The 13,789-nt window shown below is 38.7% G+C and overlaps 1 protein-coding gene across 2 annotated transcripts in view; it reads right to left on the bottom strand.

The window, feature by feature from the left end:
* Positions 1–13,789, bottom strand: part of LOC133564728 (protein phosphatase Slingshot homolog 2-like) — a 62,747-nt gene that overhangs the window by 14,775 nt on the left and 34,183 nt on the right. For both annotated transcript variants that reach the window (XM_061919210.1, XM_061919209.1), the window contains 6 exons: positions 6,879–6,991; positions 6,418–6,482; positions 3,874–3,995; positions 3,604–3,669; positions 3,462–3,527; positions 2,496–2,690 (listed from right to left, as the gene is read on the bottom strand). In XM_061919210.1, coding sequence (XP_061775194.1) covers positions 2,496–2,690; positions 3,462–3,527; positions 3,604–3,669; positions 3,874–3,995; positions 6,418–6,482; positions 6,879–6,991 — 627 coding nt within the window. The remainder of the gene's footprint in view (positions 1–2,495; positions 2,691–3,461; positions 3,528–3,603; positions 3,670–3,873; positions 3,996–6,417; positions 6,483–6,878; positions 6,992–13,789) is intronic.

Below are 13,789 nucleotides of genomic sequence, written 5' to 3'. Positions count from 1 at the left end.
TGTCAGATTACAATAGTGCCTTAGACCTGTGTCACATGACTTCAAACTTGACATCTCATTGGCAGGTTATCAGACTGGATCGATTGCTTCAGTCGTAAATTTACCAGGAGTGGGTATTGCGTTTTGAAGCAGCAAATGTTTTTTCTGCACTGAATTTTTATACACTGAATTTTTTAACACAAAATTTGCTACCAAATTGTTTTCCACTAAAAAAATGCATTTCACAAAATTCAAAAGCAAACAATTTAGTTACATAAATTCGGTGTCAAAAAAGCTTTTGTAGTAAAGACGATTTCACCTCCATAGAGAAACAGAAAGTAACCAGATACGACCAGTGAACTAACAAGGAGATGTGTAATAGGTTTGGTAAAATAATACAATTGGAAATGATGCAGTAAGTTACCAAATACGTCAGCAGCCAATTTAGAAGTCTTTTTAACTTGTTTTAAAATAGTTATATTTGTATGCCAAATAATATGTTGTATTATATATCGACATCGCAAGACGCTGCCATTTATATTGCGACATAGAGTTCAGGCCACATCGCCAATCCAAAGTCTGGACCTGTTTTTTTTCCCAAAAATCAAGCTAACTAATGCAACAGTTATTTTGGACACTCCAGGATCTCAGAAGTGTGTGCATGTGAGAAACACACACAATCCAAATATGTAGCGAGGCACATGACTAAGCATGCGAGGGGAATTTTTGTGGTGTGAATAAAGCCATAAATCTATAAAAGTCATTCTCGTCATGTCCACTGTTTCCGTATGCGATTGTTGACAACTTTGTCTTTAAGTGTGTCTATCAGCAACACGTGTTTAAGTGTAAATAGTTAAGCTCAAGTGACAGTTTATGCACTTTGTGGGTGTGTGTTGCTCTCCGTTGCCCCAAAGTTACAACCAGTATGTAGACCCTTGACCTCGATGTGCTGTGTAAAGTGAAGTAACTCTGTCTGCACTTGAGACAGGGTTGGGCAACACTGTTCCAACTGAAGCCCTAACCACGCACATTTCTGCTCAGGTGATCTATTTCAGTTCACGCGCATGCAAGAGACATGTTAACACCGTTTTTGTCACTTCGCAGTGTACACACCCTTTGTGAACATGTTTTCTGACTGTATTAAACCTCCCTGTTGCTGTATCAGATGCAAGTGTGTGCCCAATGTGCATGTTGCAACACGAGGCTCACTTGAATAGGTGTGCAATATCAAGTCATTTTGAAGCAGTGCAGTTCTACAAATCACAGCCAATGTACCCCAATAATAAACTGTGTTGTATAAATACCTTCCTAAATGTTGCAATTGGAATTTCATCTGTCACAAAACGCAAAAGGTAAAAACTAGGTGTCTACGGACAACTTTTTAATTTCCGTTACAATTGCTGGGTTGCAATCACTCAACCTAGAGGCACTTTTGGGGTTCAGACAATGGTCTCGTTAGGCTACTCTTTATTTACCTGCACCAATGCAGATTTTGGTGTATTTAGAGGCAAATATATGAGTGATCATTAAAACATATCTAAAATGAGATGCAGTGGATTTGTACACTAAGAAAACCTTTTTTTTTTAACATTTAAGCCATTTATCATCACCAAGACATTACTGCTCCTTTCATTTGACACTCACACAGATTTAGAGAAGAAAAGATTGGAGACACATCATGTCTGTACATCTGGAGGACTACACAAATTAAGCATTAATAGGTATTAGACAATGTTGGACTTATTCGTGCATCGGTAAGTAACGTATTTAATTGACATAACGAGTGCCGCGCTGCTGTGATCGTGACGTGAGAGAAAGAATACATTTTTTTGCAGTTGATTTCCTGCTACAAATATTAGTCTCATCTACGGTTCATGTCTGCAGTTGTTTTTATAATGTGAAGTTCATATTTTGTCTCATTATTTAGGTAGAGATGTCCTGGTTGTTCACCATTGTTTGGTAGCGATATCAAGATTCAGTAAATGCTGTTGAGCCCACGAGAGATGTATTCATCTAGTTTATTAGTCTTATTAGGTGTTTTTCTTGATGAAAGGGGTTGCCCGCCCTACTATTTGAGAAGGACTGATTTAAACGCACTTAAAAGGAAGCTCAGTTATGTTTGTGACATTAAAAAAAACTAAAAAAAGAAACGTTTGTTTTTATTTTCATGTTTTTTTACTCACTTTGTCAAATGCATCAGTACATCATACACAAGCCACTACTGACAAATAAATTGCAGTCCTGTTGGGCACACATTGTATACCACTGTTTTAGGTGAATGACAAACAAGTGGTTGCAATCAGGTGTCAATTTATGTTGCAGCTCGAAGAAAACCGTATGAACATGCACATTTAAATGTGATCTAAATAAAACTGTGTGGACTCATAAATTAACTATGATTACCATGTATCTCCATGGAATAACATATATAATCATTATTCGTGACGCATGAACATAACACTATTTGTTATCAGAAAACAACATTTACTTTAAAGATGTGTGTGTCTACTACTCACAAGTCTGTAAAGAGAACAGGTGAATTGGCTCGGTGTGACTCAACATCCTGCATAGCGTTCCACTCGTTGATGCAGAACTGGTTGGAGGAGATCCTGCTCTGATAGTAGCTGACCCATGTCAGGAACAGACTCCCTGGGTAGTAATTGTGGCAACGGGCCACCTCACACGCTTTGTGGAGTGACTGAAGAGCTGACCTGATGTGGGCAAACAAAAAGCTTTCCTGATCATGACATTTCTTAAAACAGACATTATGTAACATCTCACAAGGCGTACAAGTGAAAGACAGAGAGTAGCAGGTGGAAAAACGAGAGTGTAAGGAGGGCAATGCTAACAGCATTAATTACTTAAAGAAAACTTGTGATTACAATGAAAAAATGATGGGACCATAGGAAGTTGACAAGGACACAAAATGACACAATGAAAGCTCATATAGAAAAAAGGAAGCAGTTCTGATAATAATAATAATGGATTAGATTTATATCGCGCTTTTCTATTGTTATATACTCAAAGCGCTCACAGAGAAGTGGGAACCCATCATTCATTCACACCTGGTGGTGGTAAGCTACATCAGTAGCCACAGCTGCCCTGGGGTAGACTGACGGAAGCGTGGCTGCCAGTTTGCGCCTACGGCCCCTCCGACCACCATCAATCATTCATTCATCATTCATTAACCGGTGTGAGCGGCACCGGGGGCAAAGGGTGAAGTGTCCTGCCCAAGGACACAACGGCAGCGACTTTGATGTCCATAGGTGGGAAGCGAACCTGCAACCCTCAGGTTTCTGGCACGGCTGCTCTACCCACTACGCCATACCGCCCCATAAGATAAGATCCTTTACACAGAATAAACAAAAAGCAAAATGTGACAAGTCTTAACAATCCTTACCATTTTTCTCTGTATAGTTTGCATGAAAGATCTTCAGAAGTGCACGTTATTTTTAGAAAAAAAAGAATAAATGGATGCTTACCACATTGCCTGAACTGATACAGGCTTAAAAACATGAACTCGATTCACAGTTGACACGCTAAAACCTCTGCAAAGGAAAGTGTAACCATTTAGAATCCAATAAGTCAAAGGTACACAGCTGAAGAAAACAGGGCATGACATACCCGTCTCCATCCAAGTGGATCAGAGTGTCACTCCACAGAGGTAGAACCAGACCCACTGAACAACAGCTGACAGGCAGATTCAGAATGTTAATATCAGATCAACGACCACTGGTTTCACATATAAAAAAAAGAAGCCTAACTATTCCCATGTTTGAATTGTATTAATGAAATACAATAAAAAAACATAATGAGCCATCATGTATTCTTACAATTATAAAATTCAAAGGGAATTGAAAGAGGCCCATGCTGCACTACTGCTGTGGTACTGACCTGTCCGAGGAATAAAAGTCCATGCCGAGCACAATGCTCTCCTCCGTGTCCTGTCGACCATTGGTGGAGACCACCACCATGTAGCGGGTTACCTGAGGGTAGGTGCTCTCCAGACGTACAGCCTGAAATACAAGCCAGGAAAGGGGTTATAAAAAAAAAAAAAATAAATAAATCACTTTCTTTCTCATATAGGTTAAATAGCAATAGGGATGTCCGATATTGGCTCTCCTTACATGCTGATATTGCATTACAATTAATTTCCGATACCTATCAATACAGCAGGTCTTCCCTCAAACTAATGTCGGATGTGGAGTATAATGAAGACATTATTCCTTAATGAAACAACTTTTACTGTGATGCCACTGGGTACATTTCACAAATAAACAGTGCTTGTGCAAACTAGGACAGATACTGCAACGTACGTTAGAAAAGAAACGTCATATATATTTAAAATTTTGTCTCAACAGAATAGTCATTTTAAAAAAGAGCAATAACCAAGTCAAACGTGTTTGACTATCAACAAGGTTAGTCTTTAAAAATAAAATAAAATCGTTTATGTTGTGCGATTCAGAATCGATTCTAATTTTTTTTAAATCGATTTTTTTTTTTATTAAAAAAAAATAGATATTTTTTTTGTTTAAATCAATCCAACCACTACCATACCATAACAATGCAATCCAATTCCAAAACCAAACCTGACCCAGCAACACTCAGAACTGCAATAAACAGAGCAATTGAGAGACACAAACGCGACACAGAACAAACCAAAAGTAGTGAAACAAAAACGAATATTATCAAAAACAGTATCAATATTAGTTATAATTTCAGCATAGCAGTGATTAAAAATCCCTCATTGACATTATCAGACATTTATAAAAAATTTTAAAAAGTGTCACAGTGGCTTACACTTGCATCACATCTCATAAGCTTGACAACACACAAAGATAAAATAAATCATATTTTTGATTCGTTTAATAGTTAAAACAAATTTACATTATTGCTATCAGTTGATAAAACATTGTCCTTTACAATTATGTAAGGTTTTTACAAAAATCTACTACTCTGCTTGCATGTCAGCAGACTGGGGTAGATCCCGCTGAAATCCTATGTATTGAATGAATACAGAATCCTTTTAAAATCAGGAAAAAAATCGTTTTTGAATCGAGAATCGAATCGAAAAAAAATCGATATATTATCGAATCGTGACGCCAAGAATGGATATTGAATCAAATCGTGGGACACCCAAAGAATCACAGCCCTACTGATAACTATATAATTTGTGAAGCTTTACATTTCCATGTGGCCAAATATATATATATATATATATATATATATATATATATATATATATATATATATATATATATATATATATATATATATATATATATATATATATACAAAACAAAGTAAAGTACAAAGTATGAAACTGTACTAATACAACTATTGAAATGATTACTTAAGAGTTATATTTTTTTAACAACTACCTTTCTTTCATACAAGTAGTGAATTAAATGTAAACATGTAAAAATGGTGTGAATTATTAGTTTACACACACACACACACACCTTCTTTGTTGCAATGTGCAAAAGTAACTACGATATAACTTGTTATGCATGTCTAAAACAAATCATACCATACAATTTTAAGAATCACACAAGTTTACATCTCTTTGTTTTATGATAATGTGTTCTGTTCTTTCTTGACATTTTTTATACCATCAATTGTGCAATAGCCAACTTGTATTTGTCAGATGCTTATGAATACAATGTAGCGTTTGAACGGTTTGAAAATGTATTAAAACATTTACAAAATCCAATAAAATACAAAGTGAAGTAATTTCTTCAGAAGAAACAAGAGGACAGCAGGGATTCTCAAACTGTGGCACGTGTACCACTAGTGGTACGCGGGCTCCATCAAGTGGTACGCCAAATAATTACTTGATTAAATTACAGTGTTTTGTTTTCCTATATTCAAACACAGTTTTACTGTTTAAACTGGGTGTAATGTTACACTGGCCAAAATTACATACAGTATACTTGTTAAATAAAACACCTGCTTTGTTTTTAATGAATACTCAGGCCTACTACGCTGATGTGTTTTAATGTTAGTCATTATGGTGGCTTTTGAAGAGTCAAGTGTTTTCTGAGGGAGTGCTTGGTGAAAAAAGTGTGAGAACCACTGCTCTATAGTATATAGATATTAGGTTAGTGCAACAGCAACATTAAAAAATAACTACAAGTGCATGCAAATTGAGTTAAAATTTATCTTAACACACACCAAGATTGTTTAAGATATACTATATTGCATAAATTATTCCACTCAGTAATCAAGTTGTAATAATAAAGTTTGTATGTGTGATGTTGTCCTGTTAGTCTACTTTATGATTGTGACAGTTTAAGACTTAAATGTAATACCGTTCTCAGAATGGGCCTAAACATCCCATCAAAATGTTTGCAATGGAAATTGGGCATTTATATATGCCCTATAATTCAACGTCCCATGAACACAACAGGTGTCTGTTAACGCCTCGGTATTACTCACCAGTCTGATCGTGTCTTCTGGCCTAAGCACAGTGAACATAGTCTGGAGATGTTTCTGGAGATCCCCTGGCAAAAAGTAATGTGATTTTGTCAGAGTTTCTTTTGGGTACACAGAAATTCTTGGCAGCTAAATGTTAACATTAGAACATAAGATACTGTGTCATTAGGCCTGGGGACGGTTTCGGCTGCATTGTCTCCCTTGCTGCCAGTCTCTGAATACATTTGAGGCCAAAAGAAAATCCAGTCAGTTGTTTAAAATATGTTGCCATTCTTAGAAATCTGCCCATTTATATATAGTATTGAAATATTCCAACAAGGAAGTATCTAAATCCACCACCGCACACAGTACTTTGGGGTTTGATGGACTGCACCAAACTGGGAACCACCGTTTATTACTACATAATGTGTTTCAGAATTGTTGTTTGTAGGAAGTTTATGGAAAACTGTGTTGTGTATGTTTACCTGTGTGCTTGTTCCAGCGCTGGCTAATACGAGGGGCAGAGTTTGGCGTTGGACTATTTCCTCTTGGGAGGAAGAGGGCCGCACCTTTTACTGTCAGGAAGCTCTCGCTGATACTATAAAAAAATGGGCACAAAAAGGGACAATACAACTGAAATTTAACCAACACATTGACATACAAATATCTAAAATATATTATACAGTATATATTTATGATAAACTTCCAGTTTCAATATACAGTTACCAATACATTTTATAAATAGGTCTATGCAAAAATACGTCTTTTTTCTTGGATCCACAGGTTCAATCAAAGCACTCAAAAGTACAACTTCAATCCATCCATCCATTTTTTTCCAATTCTACCACTTTAAAAATTAATCATTTTTGACAATCAATGGGGCTGCCCAACTCCAAGCATTCAGAAAGATGCAAGCAAAAAAAATCCCCCCAAAAAAACAAGCGTAAATGTGAATTCAGAACACAATGTTCTCTGCTCCTCCACACAGCTGGATTACACACACTGAACGCATTCACTGTAGCAGCTGCCAGCAAAGAAGGATGGGGGGGATAGGGAGAGGACTGAGGGGCTGAGCGGGAAGATAGAGCCAGTCCCCCTCCTCCACAATGTTTGAGTAGAGATAAGAGCTGGCCATCACCCAAATCTCTGAACCAAAGCTGAGGTTCTGTTCCCCTTTAGAACAGTTAATCTTATTAAACATGACTGAAGTCACTGCATTGAGCATAATAAAAGCGGGGGTCAGTATTTCAAGTGGTGACTAAACACTCAGGGCGTGTAAGATTTTCTGCTGCTGTAGCATGTTAGTGTCAAGTGTTTTGTTCAGAGACGTTCAGTGGCACACTAACCTCGGTCACAGGAGATTATATTGAAAATGTCTGAAAGACCTAGTTATGACTGGCTCAAATGACATTCATCGGACAAACATATCATTACCATTATGATGGTGACACTGACACGGCAGGATGGCCATACGGTTTTCAATTGGGAAAATATGGCGCGTGTAACAAACAAAAAAAATGCTTGTGACTCAATATCTGTAAGAGCACTTTGCAAACCCAAGGGAGATGGATCACGCACAGCTCTGCAGGCTGGGCCACAACTGCAACACAGAGTGGCTGCTTCTTTTGTGTTTGCTTTCTTTGTTATTACCATCCAGACAGTTGTTGAATTCCATTGTTATTTAAATGGGTGTGCACATTTATTGTGGTTTTCATGTCTGCTTCACCAAGTGCTTAATCTGGAATCTTTAAAACCAGACCAAGAAACAAATATAAAGATAAAGACAGCAGTTGACAGAATTTCAACATAACAATGCTGTCTCCTGGGTTGAGTCCTATAATATACGATCATATATTACCCTCGAAAATAACAAACATACTGCCAACACACACAGAGATATATTATGCCACTGGCAAATTCCCAAACAAAATAAAAATTGTACCGGTTTATAAGATTGGAGACAAACACCAGTTTACAAACTACAGGCCTGTTTCTTTACATTCACAATTTTGTTAAATGATTGAAAAATTGCTTCACAACAGCTTGGACAAATTAATGATTAAAAGTGCAACACCTACGGACAACCGACCTGGAAACATTTCAACATCAATGGCATTAATCAAAATGACATAAGAGATTTCCAACGCAATAAATGACACAGTGTGCAGCTGCAGAGTTTATGGATATGACAAAAGCATTTGACAAAACTAATCATAATATTGAAGTGAAGTGAATTATATCTATATAGCGCTTTTCTCTAGTGACTCAAAGCGCTATACATAGTGAAAACCAATATCTAAGTTACATTTAAACCAGTGTGGGTGGCACTGGGAGCAGGTGGGTAAAGTGTCTTGCCCAAGGACACAACGGCAGTGACTAGGATGGCGGAGGCGGGAATCGAACCTGGAACCCTCAAGTTGCTGGCACGGCCACTCTACCAACCGAGCTGTACCGTAATAAAAAAAAAATTAACGGTATGGTAGAGGGCTGGTCTTGAACTGGGTGAGCAGCTATTTAACCAACAAGAAACGATGCGTGAAGTCAGGCAAACACGTCTATAGAGACAAATATATCTTGTGGCGTACCCCAAGAATTAATACCAGGACCAAAACTGTTCAATCTCTACATAAACACATTTGTAAAGTTACAAAGGACTTAAAGTCAGTACTATTAGCAGACGACACGACTGCGTTTTGTTCAGGCGAGAACACAGAGAAGCCAATACAAATAACAGGAGAAATTAAACTGATGGTTTAACAAAAACTGACTGACTATCTTTGAATCTCAGTAAAACGAAAATGTTATTCATCAACAGTAGAAAAGAAAATCACACACAAAAATCCAAATAGACATTTAAATGGTAAAAGAAAAAAAGACATTTGTGGTGTAATATATGATAAAATGAACTGGAAATCTCATAAAAATATTCAACATAAAGTAGCAAGAAACATGTCAATAATGAAGAGAAAAATACACTATATTGCCAAAAGTATTTGGCCACGTGCCTTTACTCACATATGAACTTGAAATGCCATCCCATTCCTAAAACATAGGGTTCAATATGATGTGGGTCCACCTTTTGCAGCTATTACAGTTTCAACTCTTCAGGGAAAGCTGTCTACAAGGTTGCAGAGTGTGTTTATAGGAATTTTCAACCATTCTTCCAAAAGCGAATTGGTGAGGTCACACACACTGATGTTGGTCGTGAAGGCCTGGCTCTCACTCTGCGCTCTAATTCCTCCCAAAAGTGTCCGGGTTCAGGTCGGGCCAGTCAAGTCCATCCACACCAAATGTTGTCATCCATCTGGCTTTGTGCACTGGTGCACAGTCATGTTGGACGAGGAAGGGGCACGCTCCAAACTGTTCCCACAAAGTTGAGAGCATGGAATTGTTCTAAATGTTTTGGTATCCGGGAGCATTCAAAGTTCCTTTCACTGGAACTAAGCGGCCAAGCCCAACTCCTGAAAAACAACCTCACACCATAATTCCTCCACCAAATTTCATACTCGGCACAATGCAGTCCGAAATGTACCGTTTTCCTGGCAACCTCCAAACCCAGACTCGTCCATCGGATTGCCAGATGGAAAAGCGTGACTCATCATCCAGAGAAGGCGTGTTCACTGCACGAGAGTCAAGTGGCGACATGCTTTACACCACTGCATCAAACGCTTTGCATTGGACTTGGTGATGTATGGGTTAGATGCAGCTGCTCGGCCATTAAAACCCATTCATGGAAGCTCTCTGTGTACTATACGTGGGCTAATTGGAAGGTCACATGAAGTTTGGAGCTCGGTAGCAACTGAATGTGCAGAAAATCTTTGCACTCTGCGTTTTAGCATCCACTGACCCCTCTGTCAGTTTACGTGGCCTGCCACTTTGTGTCTTAGATTCTATTGTTCCTAAACTCTTTTATTTTCTTATAATAAAGCAGACAGTTGACTTTGGAAGATTTAGGCGCAAGGAAATTTCACGACTGGATTTGTTGCACAGGTGGCATCCTATGACAGTTCCAGGCTGGAAATCACTGAGCTCCTGAGAGCGGCCCATTCTTTCACAAATGTTTGTAGAAATAGTCTGCATGCCTAAGTGCTTGATTTTATACACCTGTGGCCAGGCTAAGTGATTAGGACCGGGCAAAATACTTTAGGCAATATAGTGTATGTTTGGATCAAATTTCAGTCCATATACACTACTGCTCGCTACTGATACCACATCTGAGTTATTGTGTAGAAATATGGGGAAATAAAAACAAAAGCACACTTGATGATTCACGAACGGTGTTACAAGAGGATATAAAGAACACAAACCATTTTTTATTGAGTCAAAAATATTGAAATTCAATGACCTGGTGCATTTGCAAACAATTAAAATCAGTAGAAGCATTTAAGTCTCACCTTAAAACTCATTTGTATACTCTAGCCTTTATATAGACTCCCTTTTAAGACCACTTGATCTGCAGTTTCTTTTCTTTTTCTCCTATGTCCCACTCTCTCTTGTGGAGGGGGTCCGGTCCGATCCGGTGGCCATGTACTGCTTGCCTGTGTATTGGCTGGGGACATCTCTGCGCTGCTGATCTGCCTCCGCTTGGGATGGTTTCCTGCTGGCTTCGCTGTGAACGGGACTCTCGCTGCTGTGTTGGATCCGCTTTGGACTGGACTCTCGCGGCTGTGTTGGATGCATTATGCATTGAACTTTTACAGTCTCATGTTAGACCTGCTCGACATCCATTGCTTTCGTCCTCTTCAAGGTTCTCATAGTCATCATTGTCACCGACGTCCCACTGGGTGTGAGTTTTCCTTGCCCTTATGTGGGCCTACCGAGGATGTCGTAGTGGTTTGTGTTGTGGTTTGTGCAGCCCTTTGAGACACTAGTGATTTAGGGCTATATAAGTAAATATTCATTGATTGATTGATTAAAATGATGTACAAAGCAATTTTAACCTGCGACTAAGGAATGAACAATTATTCTCGACAAAAGAGGATAAATATAACCTTAAAAAAAATCGAATTTAACGCATCTGTATGCACCTCCAAACTTTAGCATATCAGTATGCAGAATGAAATTATAGAATGACTATAAGTAAAAAAGTCAAACCATTGTATTAATATGATCTAGTTTAAGAAAAACTGTACAAACAAGTACTTTGTACTTGTGTACAAAGTAGAAAGAAAAATAATCTTGAACAAACAAATGGGTTAAGACTGTTATGATACGAAAAACAGTAGGATTAAGTAAGCTATGCTACTTCCTACTCTTTTTCGGACATGCTGTTATGAAACAACTGGAAATATGTGATGTATTACATTGTGATTGTATGCATGTTAGAAATAAACTGACATCAACCAACAAACTAATGATAGTGTTCACAGGAACTGTCAACAAAACCACACTACAGTTAATCTATACTGAACCAAGCATGTTAAGTGTGAACATATGGTACATTATCTCTGAGGCTATTCACACATTAGCTCAATTATTCAAGTTTATATGATTCTAAAAGATAGTCATTTTAAATAGCTGTTTAGTAGGAATAAAAAAATAATACACTCCCCAACAAAAAAATTAAGTGTGACATCCAACACAAGGGCTTATCTTAAAATGATGCTTCGGTATGGTTTAAATTTCAAAATGTATGCTTTATTGTGGCTGTATTAAGATCTAATATGTTTGCCAAAGTTAGTTAAGCTGTTTGCATTTATTATAGCTTTACATTTGTAGAGACAACTTTTGAGACAGACATTGCATTAGATCTCTTCAATTGCGCAAGTGTACTTATAGTAGCCAATAAGTACAGTGTTTGGAACAGAGTGATCCCAAAAGTTGGTAAACCTGTTCTGCAAGCCCCAAGTACGTAAACGGTTTCATAACCTCTGGAGTTAAACACAGACAAAATATCGATACCATACACACACTAATGCTCAAGACCGCACAAGATGCAAATCTTCTGAGGGCGTACTTCACATAAATGGTTTGCACTATGATGGATGTTACTCTGTGGTTTATAACACTGAACTCTGCGAACCCAGTGGCCACAGTTCTCAACTTCTGCAATCTGACTTTCAGGCATCCTGTCATCCCCCGTCTTGCTCTGTAACTTAATCTCTTCATTCCTCCAGTCAGTCAGCCTCCTTCCTGAGTTTTGCTGAAACTGTCAATGTGTAGCATAGGATCCCGTTGAACTGACGAGAGGAACGAGAAAAAAAAAACAAAGCGACAGCCATGTGCAACACTCATTTCCCATAACCCAGCCACCCCTGACCCAGCTGTTTCCTCTCACTCCCCGTACATCACATCCTCTTTTCTGCATTCCCTGCAACGTCTCGTCCTGCTTTTATGACCCGGTCCATCTCTTGAGTTGCCGCCCTATCATGTCCCACTGTGCATGCACTCACACAGCAATGACCTTGTATAGCAGTGCTACTGTACACCGTCATCAGTAATAAAACACTAACAGTCATTATTGGAAGGCTGTGCACGTGCTTGTAGGCAATCTGACAATACCAGAGAATGTGGAATCTAAACCTGAGACTGCATCGGAGAGGTTAGGGTGTTGTATGTAAAGGATTGGGCTACGGTAACTAAAAATAGCTTGGTCCTTCAAAAGTGTCAGCTATTGATAGATGGCATTCAGTCACCTTACTGTACATTCATCTTGCAGGTTCTCGATGACAGGACAGCAAGCTGCAGACATTCAACCGCATCGTCTGAGTGTGCTCTAATGCATGTAAATTAGTAACTGTATTACATCTAACTTATGCGATTAGTGCCCATACAATGCAGTGCAGCAGCTTGTAGCCTATTAACGTAATTTTTTCCCATTTTGTGATGCAGATAACTATATCTCACCTCACAAAAGAGGTACTTTAGGATGGCAAGATACTCGGTATAACTGCACTGGGCTGATTGTGCTGATTGCCAAAATAGGTGGGATAGACATAATTTAACAGGATGGTTGATGTAGAAAGACAGAGTAAGGTGGATCTTCTTTTTGGATTTCAGGCACTACTCAACATTAGTGCAATAGAGGGCGCTTGTTAGGGCATCGGTCAGAGACACAATCATCACTATGTAAGGGCCACTCCACATGGTGGGCCAGATAAGTAGGTGACCCTCCCCAACCAGTCTGTGCCCATATTAGTCAATCTGAGGAGGAAAGTGGGATAAATATAGGGCTACACTCAGTGCGGGCCAGGCTTAGTTAAGACCCGAGAAACTGCATGCACCCCGTGGGAACGACCATGGCCAGAGGTGTATGTTAAGCCTTGCTGCCTAAAGGGGCCACAGTGGAAAAATGTGTCACAAGTCGAGGGAGAGTCAAGTTAATGACACTTCGTCAATTGGAGGCATCCAACAGTGACAGGATTTATTCATTTTCTTAGCTCACTCTGCGCTACCC

The sequence above is a fragment of the Nerophis ophidion genome, linkage group LG13 (genome assembly GCF_033978795.1).
Source record: "Nerophis ophidion isolate RoL-2023_Sa linkage group LG13, RoL_Noph_v1.0, whole genome shotgun sequence".
In the NCBI taxonomy this organism is placed as follows: Eukaryota; Metazoa; Chordata; class Actinopteri; order Syngnathiformes; family Syngnathidae; genus Nerophis; species Nerophis ophidion.
This window is presented reverse-complemented; position numbering and strand designations above follow the sequence as displayed.